The sequence below is a fragment of the Trachurus japonicus genome, chromosome 9 (genome assembly GCF_045865225.1).
Source record: "Trachurus japonicus isolate A0001 chromosome 9, Traja_1.0".
NCBI classification, from domain to species: domain Eukaryota; kingdom Metazoa; phylum Chordata; class Actinopteri; order Carangiformes; family Carangidae; genus Trachurus; species Trachurus japonicus.
Window position 1 is genome coordinate 1,021,875 of NC_140915.1, and position 11,414 is coordinate 1,033,288.

The 11,414-nt window shown below is 39.5% G+C and overlaps 1 protein-coding gene across 1 annotated transcript in view; it reads right to left on the reverse strand.

Moving 5' to 3' along the window:
• Positions 1 to 10,180, reverse strand: part of LOC146980451 (regulator of G protein signaling 3-like) — a 38,567-nt gene extending 28,387 nt beyond the window's left edge. The window contains exon 1 of the mRNA XM_085785669.1: positions 10,084 to 10,180. Within this exon, the coding sequence (XP_085641795.1) occupies positions 10,084 to 10,137 (54 nt within the window). The 5' untranslated portion in view covers positions 10,138 to 10,180. The remainder of the gene's footprint in view (positions 1 to 10,083) is intronic.
• Positions 10,181 to 11,414: the final 1,234 nt, after the last annotated feature.

Here is an 11,414-nt window from a genome sequence, read left to right on the forward strand (position 1 = left end):
TGTAAACTCTCTGATCCTGTGCCAATCCTGTACCTTTTGACAACTTTAAATTAGGTTTCAATTTATACACCAATTTCATCTATAGATGTGTATGACTATGTGATACAGTGTGTAATATACTAGTGTGTAAAAAAAACACAAATTTAGTTTTAGTTTTCATTTTTGTTGTGGACCAAAAATATTCAGACAGGTATACGTGAACTCCAGTAGAGCTAATAGTTTGGTAAGTAAAAATGTGTGTTGCAGTAGTTCAACAGTGGGTATTTTGGAGTTATTCCATCCACTATAGCTGATTTATCCCCTGTATCTCTGGAAATCTGATTATACCTAATTTCAGACAACATTTCTACTGGCACACAATGGTAGACCATATAAAGGCTGACAAAATATTATACTGATCACAAGGCATCACACACCTTTACAAAACTCATCAAAGACTTGACAGGGTGGATTATTGCTGGGACAACCACTCTTTACAGTTGCCACAGAAGTCCATAGGTGTGTAGCACATGGCCAACCTAGGACTGGGGAATTCCATTGTCTGTTAGTCTGATTTGGATATAAGATCTTGGCTGAAGGATGTTAGTCTTTTCCAGGTTGCCCTTCAGAGTTGCTAATGACCATCGTCAGCTACAAGAAACCATCCCCCACACTGCTGACAGTCAAGGACTGACACAAGTCGTCTGGCACAGATTTAAAGCCCTCACTCACTTCTCAGAAGCCAGTTCCACATTTAGAGTGGAGAGTGGAGGTAGAGTTAAGCCTACCACACACATAAAGATAATCGGGCTGATTTTGCCCCGATTTTCCCCCTTCCGACCAAAGACAAAAATCAGCCGATTATCCTAAGGTCTTAAGATTATTTTATGAGATTCTCTTGTAGTGTGTGGTATGTTAAGAGTCAAAATTCTCACAACAATCGCCTCGGAAAACGTTCGGCGCCGATAATCGTAAATATTAAACATGTTCAATATTTCCGAATCAAAAGTCATCTTGCGTGTGGAAAGCCGGTGTTGTGCTGAGAAGTGCCTGCTTGCCAAGCTCTGCATGCTGCTCGCGGCAAGCCACTTCTCGACACAACACCGGCAATCCCACAGAGAGCCACGGTGCAGCCCTGGCAATACATGAGGTTCACACGCATTCACGCATACACGGGAGATTTCCTGGTGGCCGATAGCAAAGACGGTAGCGCTCATAGCCAGCAACAGCCGGCAATAGAGCAACCATGTTTAAACGATCATGTGACCGCCGCTCACAGCCGCTTTATTGCTCGGCGTCTGAAGCCACAGACACACAGACACACACAGATGGTATCGTTGTAAAGGCTGAAGTGTCCCGCTTTCATTTTTAAAAAATGACATCGCTCTCATTGTCCATTCCGGAAATAGACCGAAAGAGTAGCTACAACAATTGATACTTATCAGTAGGTGACGTCACGGTACGTTCCACCTGGCCGCCGCCATGCTGGGTACCGAACACTGAGTTAACCTCTATTCAGCTCAGTGCAGCCACATCCTCTCTGACTAGAAATGACTGCTGCATGATGTAGTTTGGATATGGATATTTCTCATTTTGATGGCCTTGCCTTGAAAGCACACACGTCCAGCACCTTTCTGCTGAGACGATCTTTGACAGCGCGGTGCGCCGCTCTCTCTCCCGTTAAAACTTAATCTAGCTCACCCAGCGGACCTCTCTCTCTCTCTCCTCGTCTCTCTCTCTCTCTCTCTCTCTCTCTCGCTCACTGTCTCTCTCCTGTTACTTATATGTGTTTAACCAAATACACGAAAAGCCAAATCAAATCAAAAATGCGTAGCCCACTTCTTTTTTCTTTTTTAACTCACAGACATTTTCATAAAGTAATAAAATATCTCGACATTTTGCCATCGTTAACATTGAGACAAAAGGCTGCAGGAATGGAAGAAGAATTCGGCAAATCATCTTATCACGCAAAAAGGCACAACAAACAGGTTTTGCACAATGGTTTGCACAAATAAGTCTTAATATGCGCAACACCTTCTCATCACAATCCACACCATCTACACTACGTTATCAGCTGTTATTAAAACCCAACTCATCAGGACGCGATGACCACCACTCACATTAAACAAACCGTTAACTATTAATCCACACTCAAACTGAGGCAACAATAGTGTTAACTGTACTCAACAAGCTGTTATTACAAGGTTTACAACAGATATGACAGATAACCTGGGCCGTGTGTGTGTGTGTGTGTGCGCGCGTGTGCGTGTATAAGAAAGGGAGGGAGGGAGGGAGGGAGGGAGAGAGAGAAAGTAGGTAAAAGCTGCTAGCTGTTAGCTACCGTAGCTCAGGCGTCGGTCTCCCGTCAGGTAAAAGCTGCTGTTTATTCCTCAAATGAAGCTCATGAAGTTGTTGAGCCTCTCCGGTACAGTTATCCATCACTGCTGTTGAATTAGCCGCTAAACTGCTGGACGCTAAAACCGAGGGGGCGACTGTGTGTTTACAATTCACGAAAGCAACGTGAACGTACGTGCTGCTCAGACTATGTAGAGTGAGGCAGCCTCCCTTGGCGTAGGCTACATGTCTCCCAAGCTGTTTAATGACGGTAAAAATGAAACAAAGTAAATATCCTGCATCGTTTCTCTTTTCTGTGCTGCGCTGATCAGAGCGGCGTCCCTACCTAGTGTATTTTACTTAGCAATGATCTGTTAAACAGGAATAACAGACTGTTAAATGCAAAATCAAGATGTAAATAAATATCAGAAATATCAATAAATTATCGGAATACGACATTCAATAGTGCCATGTAATAAAAAAAGGTTTATCCACTATTTTTGTGAGATTTGATGTCACAGCCCATAGACTGCCTTTGGAAGTCGGTACCCAAGATGGCGCTGTGACCGGCTGCGAACGCTGTGTGACGTCACGTGATATCTATCAATACTGATCTCTTTCTGAGTTTTCTGACCGGAGGGTCAAGATTCTGAAAAATCTTAATGTGTGTGGTGCGCTGTGTTTGGAATATCACAGCACACCACACACAATACGATCAAAACTGTTCAATCACAGATTTTTTATCTTCATGTGTGGGGTCTTTCACAGATAAAAAAATTGGTTGAAATTTAGAGAATCTTTATGTGTGTACCAGGTTTTAGGATCTGTGAAATACATGAGTGTTGATGACTTCACTACTTCAATGTAGAGGAATGCTTTTGTGTCCACATCATAGACTGAAGTCTATGGGTGGGAATTGAGAACCGGTTCCTCTTCAGAACTGGTTCCCACGTGATCATTTCCTTGGGATTGTGTGCGTGCATGCTTAATGATTCCGCTAATCAATTTTGCTTTTTCCTTTGCAAATGTGCATGTTTCTAACCCAAACAACACATGCTGTATTCAGGTCAGAACGAAGGCAAACACGGCGTCGAGACAGAAGCGCTCTAAAGTGTTGGGGTAGATGTGATGTGACAAAAAATATTCAGATTTATAAAACACTGCATACACACACTTGCAAGTAAAGTGCCTACAAGGTACATACATACTGCAGATATTAAGGAATACACACTTGTGTTTAGCTGGGTACTAAAACATCAAAAAATCATTAGGAAGCAACCCAAATGTGTAACAAATTAATCACTGAATCAGATTGCCATTCTACTATTTGTTTTCAAAATAAATTTGATTAGAATTAGATTTATTGTGTACCTCCCACTTAACTCATTGAGTGCCATTGACGTACGTATACGTCAAACGCAGTTTTCTGCGGCTGGTAAATGGGGACGCTGTCGCCCACACTGTGAGTAATTTTGGGGATTCTGGGATGTGTAGAACGAATGAGACTGTAGATCAGAGCAAGAAGTGAAGAAGAAGGAGAAGACGAGTGCGATCGCTACGGAGATAAAAAAAAGTTGGAAAAGTTTCTATTTCTAGAGAAAAACGACGGGCAGAGCCTGGAACAAGTGTAACGTGGAGCTGTGATAAAAAATTTCTCTTACGGATGATCACTTTTGCTTATTTCTTTCTTATTCATACATGATGGAGTGTGTATTTCACTTCATGCTAACTAAGTGGGCACTTGTATCATTATGCACCAACCAACAGTGGACCCCTGTCATTCCATATAAACCAAGTGTGGACCTTTTTTTTCTGCAATGCAAAACAATAAGTAAAATGCATCCCTATTAATATAGATATAGAATGCAAGTACATTAAAATTGATTGAAACCATGTGCTGTTAAAAAGTAGAAGAGTGACAATAGGTGGCCACCACAGAGCTTCATCTATATGGGACATTAGGTGACTACAGAATAACACTTTGTGGCTCTGGGCCATCAGACCATGTTGAATCCTGAGTTTAGTTATTTAAAGTAGTTTTCCCATGACAGCAATGCAGTCAAGGAGTATGAAACTTCAGTAAGTCAAAAACTTGACAGACTGTAGAAAGGTGTGTTGCAGTGGTATATCATATTACTTAGTGAGGTTAATCCATCCTCTAGAAGAATTATCCCTTGTATCTCAGACAAACTGATGACCCCCCAGCGCCTCCTTTATTTTCCCATACATGTTTTATTGTTGAGCCATAAATGTCAATAACTGAAATATTCACTTAAGTATCTTGATAGGTTGCCATTGAATTTTCACAGTACATCCCATGTTTTAAAAAAACTACAATGAAAACTTTACCAGTGCTACTTTAGTTTAAATATGTGTGTTTGCATGTGTTTGTGCGTGTGTGTTGTGTGTATTAATAGTTACAAATGTTTGTATTAAATTTAGATTAAAAATGTATCTTAAAACTTAGCAATTTCTCTCATTTCTGCTTATCCACCCATGCTGGAGTGTGTATGTCGCTCCGTGCTATCTCAGTGGGAGCTTGTGTCATTATGCCCCAACCAACAGTGGACCCCTGTCATTCCATATAAACCAAGTGTGGACCTTTTTCTGTAATGTAAAACAGTAAATAAAATACATCCTCATAAATACAGATTCATGATGCAAGTACATTAAATGTGACCTAAAACCCTGAGTTTTAATTCAAATATTTTTCCTATAACAACAATGCAGTCAAGGAGTATAAAACTCTTGTAGGGGAAAAATTAATAGACTGTAGAAATGTGTGTTGCAGTAGTACACCCTACATTTAAAAATAATTACAACATTATTGGTGCTACTTTATTAGAAATGTTTGTGTTCAGTTTTGATGAAAAATTTCTCTTACGGATGATCACTTTTGCTTATTTCGTTCTTATTCATACATGATGGAGTGTGTATTTCACTCCATGCTAACTAAGTGGGCACTTGTATCATTATGCACCAACCAACAGTGGACCCCTGTCATTCCATATAAACCAAGTGTGGACCTTTTTCTGTAATGTAAAACAGTAAATAAAATACATCCTCATAAATACAGATTCATGATGCAAGTACATTAAATGTGACCTAAAACCCTTGGTTTAATTCAAATATTTTTCCTATAACAACAATGCAGTCAAGGAGTATAAAACTCTTGTAGGGGAAAAATTAATAGACTGTAGAAATGTGTGTTGCAGTAGTAAACCCTACATTTAAAAATAATGACAACATTATTGGTGCTACTTTATTAGAAATGTTTGTGTTAAGTTTTGATGAAAAACATTATCTTAAGAATGATCACTTTTGCTTATTTCTTTCTTATTCATACATGATGGAGTGTGTATTTCACTCCATGCTAACTAAGTGGGAACCTGTGTCATTATGCACCAGCCAACAGTGGACCCCTGTCATTCCATATAAACCAAGTGTGGACCTTTTTTCTGCAATGCAAAACAATAAATAAAATGCATTCCTATTTCCTATTAATTGGTTGAAACCAAATGTCTAGAGCATTTTGACTATTTAAAATTGAGATGATAGTAGATCCCCTCTTGGACTGCTAAGAATGACAGAGGCAACGCATTTATGGATGAGTAAAGACGGACGAGCAAATTATCTTTGTTAAGAAAAAAGAATTAATCTATATTAAAGCCGGTTTAAAGTAAATGTTGTTGCTTATACTGCAGAACTTGATATTAGTGCATGCAGTCATGTTACTTCTGAACTGCATGCAATTCAATAAAAAATATTCACTCTCAAATGTGGCCATGATTATATATTTATATACAATTTGTACTACAGAGACTTTAAAATAAGTAATGATAACTCTAAAGTTATATTATCCATTTTTGAAAGAAACTGAGAAAGTCATTGTTGTAAACAAAGACTCATTAGGTGAATGGGTCGTTAGGTGAATGAATGGGTGCAGACAGCTCCACTGCAGTATGTGGAGGTCCACTCTTTGATAGGTAAATGTCGCTCAGAGATCCAAGTCCCCTCTTGGCAATTTCTTTAAAAATAATTAAAAGTCACATTTTCAGTAATATTATGGTAAAACACCTTAAAAGTCAATTTTATATTCCATTTTTGGTTTTTCGAAATAAGCAGAAACATAAGACCCCTCTTGGCAGCTTGGCCCGACAGGTCCCCTCTTACCCCTATTGGTGTGTGTGTGTGTGTGTGTGTGTGTGTGTGTGTGTGTGTGTGTGTGTGTGTGTGTCTGTGTGTGTGTGTGTGTGTGTGTGTGTGTGTCTGTGTGTGTGTGTGTGTGTGTGTGTGTGTGTGTGTGTGTGTGTGTGTGTGTGTGTGTGTGAGGAGTTGTTTAAACAGTCTGTGTTTGTTTCTCAGCTGGATCTTCACACTCTCACACTCAGACCACTTCACTGTCCTGGATCACACTCACACACACACACACACACACACAGACACACACACACACACACACACACACACACACACACACACACACACACAGGAAGCTCTGGATGTTTTGCCTGGAAATGACAACCAGCCAAAAGTGACATCATCACACCGTTCAGCCAATCAGACGAGCCCTTTGTTTCCTGCTGCTTTGTTCCCACATACACTGTGTGTGTGTGTGTGTGTGTGTGTGTGTGTGTGTGTGTGTGTGTGTCTGTGTGTGTGTGTTAGTTTCTACAGATTAAATCAAACTTACTTTAAAGGGATAGTTCAACATTTTTGACAGATTTCAGTAGGCGTGTGACGAGATCTCATTAAACTCGATGATATTTCTCGTCGCGTTAAAAATCTGTCTCGCGAGATTTATTTTTATTTTTTATGTTAAAACAATGTCAAACAGGGTTTCCAGTACCAGTTACCATTACTTTGCCCCCTTTCCACTACACAGTTATAACTCTACTCTACTCGGTTTAGGTGCTTTCCAGGGGTCGCTGCCACTACTTTAAAAAATCCTAGAGGAAACACTGCACATAATGTTGTTTGCACTTGAAAAAAAGAAAGGAATATTTTATTTTATTTATTTTATTTTAACTTTTATAAATTTTAGTTTTAGTTTCAATTTGTGAAAGAAGAAGTTTATTAGAAGCTCATGCTTACATCATGCATGTGAAGAGTTATAATAAAACATTTCAAAATGCAAGTGCAACTCGGTTAAATAAAAGTCTGTTGGTCCAGTCATTTTTTGTCATTGTAGTTTTATTAAAATCTCGTCTCGTTCTCGTGAGCTGAGCTGAGTGTATCGTCACACCTCTAGATTTCAGATGTGCTACCGTCCTTTAAAGCTCCAGTGTGTAACTTATTTGTCTTTTTATGATCAAAACTCAAACCTGTCTTTCATAAATCTGTATTTGACTGAAGGTGAATCACAGCTGCATCCAAAGTAAAGCTTTCTGGTTCCTTAGAATGAGTTGTTACAAGTCGTTACAAATACAGAAGTGGGCGACGCACCGAACCGAGGCGGCCATGTTGCATCGTGACCGTAGGTAACCACGGAAACGTAAACATAAAATTCCACCGGAAGAGCAAAACCGGCAAAACAGGCTACGTTTTTGACGTTCGGAGAAAGGTGTATTAAATTAGCGGCTCCGCTAAATCTGGTGCAGCCATCTTTTTATTGTTTCAATAATTAATGTCACTGCACACTGTCCTTTTTAAAGGTGTACAGAAAAGAAAATTGAATTTGAGCCCACTCTGGATCATAAAATTAATGTGATAACTCATCTTTCAGACGATGGAGGCCAAACTTTGTGCAAAATTCTATTTTTGAGTAAATCCGGGCTGAAAGTGTGTATTTTTTTTTTCCTCATTGGATAATGCAGGCGCACGGATTATACGTCAGCCTGTACACGATTCATCAGCCACTGATATTGGATCCGTCATCCGTCAATCAAACGTCTGAGACACACACACACACACACACGGAGCTCGGTCTCGCCCCAAGCTTTGAATATCCCGCCCGCTCGATAACGACCAATCAAATTCGTTTTCCTTACTCGGGTAAACTCGTGTTGCAGCTCGTGACAACTCGGCGCGACAAACAGGACAAACGGCCATTTCTGTACACCTTTAAATAAATAAATAAAATAAAATAAGTATAGGACGAATCTCCTTGTTGTTTCCAACTACTTCCTGGTAGAAAACCAGCATGAGAACAATAGTGACGGACGAGAGTTTCACTATATTTATCTACTTTTTCACGTCACTATATCACCGTTTAGACTAATCTGATGTTTGTAAAGTTTATAAAACCAATGATTGGACAAACATTACTATTTATGTGTGCACATTTTTGTAATTAGTCATGGTTATCATAGATTAGCCGGGCTAACGGTTAGCTACCTGTTTAACTTTAATAACTCAGTGACTCAATAAACGCTCCATGAAAAAATATTTTCTCCAGCGGATATCTGAGTTCCAACATGACTGAGCTAACTGGAGTAGTTTCATGTGGTGTCCCACAACGGGAGGGTTTTAACAGCTGACGTCCTGCTGTTAGCTTAGCTACCGCTGTTAGCTTAGCTACCGCCGTTAGCTTAGCTACCGTTAGCTGTCCCTGTCAGCTGAGCCACTGATGCTTTCTAGACACTGTGATTCCCCCAAACTGAATAAATACAACACATAGCAACACAAAACACACACACAGAAATAGTAATGTTTCTTCAATCATTTCAGATTTGTCTAAACGGTGATAGGGCGTGAAAAATATGATATATAGCTAAACTCTGGTTCGTTACTATTGATCTCATTCACATTACAGCTGGTTTTCTACCAGGAAGTAGAATGTAAACAACAAGGAGATTCGGTCAATTGTTTTGCCATAACACTGTCATAACCATCAATGAATACTTCTGACAGCTGTGGTTAAGTGTCATTCGGTAAGTTATGTCACTTTGGATGCAAAGTTGACATTGTTTGAGATGTTTTTGTTCTGACAACTTGACATCATTTAGGCTATTTAAAGTTTGGCCATTAGGTCTGCTATGACAGTTTTGTCTTTATGTCAAGTTGTCACACTGCACAAATTCAACATCTCACCAAGAATATTTGTCTTATTTCTAGTCAAAATGTCATTTCTAGTCAAAACAAATCTCATTCTACTTAAAAAATAAGAAAAAGCAGCTTGTTTTTAGACACTTTTTACTTCTTTCAAGCAGATTTTCACTTGAAATAAGTAGAAAAATCTGATAGTGGAGCAAGTTTTTCTTTCTTATTACAAACACAAAAAACTTGCTCCACTATCAGATTTTTCTACTTATTTCAAGTGAAAATTAGTTTGAAACAAGTGAAAATGATCTAAAAACAAGTTCATTTTTAGGTGATGAGTCTTATTTTAAGTGGAAAGAGATTAGTTTTGACTAGAAATGAGACATTTTGACAAGAAACAAGACAAATATTCTTGGAAAGATTTTGAGTTTTTGCCGTGTACGTCACTTTTGATACAAAGTTGACATTGTTTGAGATGTTTTTGTTATGAGACCTTGACATAATTTTTTAAAGTTTGTCCATTAGGTCTGCTATGACAGTTTAAATTGTCTTTATGTCAAGTTGTCAGAACAAAAACATCTCAAACAATGTCAACTTTGCATCAAAAGTGACATAACTTACCGAATGACACTTAACCACAGCTGTCAGAAGTATTTATTGATGTTTATGACAGCTGTTATGTCAATCTGATCAATACCTATTACAGTAAAGTGGTACCAAATAGAACACACACACACACACACACACACACACACACACACACACACAGACACACACACAGACACACACCTGAGGAAGGTTCTGTCCGATGCAGACTCGACACAGCCGGTGGATCGTGTGCATGTTGGTTTAAATCCTCTGGACCCGTTGGTCCATCTGATCCGGGACCAGGACCAGGACCAGGACCAGGTGAAACTGTGAGACTGTCCACGGGTCTGGTGCTCAGAGCAGAGTGAGTGTGTGTGTGTGTGTGTGTGTGTGTGTGTGTGTGTGTGTGTGTGTGTGTGTGTGTGTGTGTGTGTGTGTGTGTGTGTGTGGGAACCAGCAGACAGAAGAATAGCAGGAAACACACACACACTCACAAAAACACGAGATGTTTCCCTGTGATAAGACACACACTTCCTGAACACACACACACACACACACACACACACACACACACACACACACCGCCACGGTAACGACCCGGCGTGACTGGACCAATCAGAACGGACCTTTTCTCCACCTCGCTACAAACAGCTGAACGGCCTGAAGCGCTGATCGCCGGTTCGACTCCCGACTGAGACCGAGACCGAGACCATCGTCACTCAGAGTTTCTGCTTTATAAACCACCAACAACTAACAACACATTTAACATGTCTGTTTAACATGATAACAAACATATCAAACATATTAAACATGTTAAACAAAGATGTTGAACATGATAACAAATGTGTTAAACATGTTAAACAGACATGTAAACATGTTAACAAACATAAACCCCAAACATAGGCCCCATTTTATTTCACCATCTCCCCATGAGATGGACCCACCTACTGCCCATTCCTGAGTCCTTGATGCTGTACAGCTACTATACCCCATAATATGATGCATTCAAGTTAACTGCTTGTAATAGCTCACTATTTCTTGTATGCTTAGGCTGTAATGTTTGTAATGTCTGGATTATTCTTTCCAGTGTCTGTGTGTGAATGTTGTATGTATGTTGTATTTGTTATGTGTTTCTATTCTTTTTTCCTTATCCTTTTTTCTTATTTTTACTTGGGACCCCCTCGTTTGAATATAAACGTGTTGAACATGTTGAACCTGAGGAAACTTTAGGGTACAACGGGGGAAGTTGCCCCCCTTTAGAACAATGTCCATTTTCTCTGAAAATAACAATAATTTGAATGTGAACATAATATGAACACAAGAACTATGTCAGGTAACACATTTAGAGGATAATCACATCACACCAGACTACAACTCTGTTATTATAAAACTAAATGTAAAATCTAGAAAAGGGGGAAGACGCCCCCCTACTGGGGTAAGATGCCCCCCGGGCGTCTACAGACACACACACACACGTGTAGCCTACAGTCCACAGCTACAGTTAGTGAAGCATCCAGCTAGCTTAATGCTAT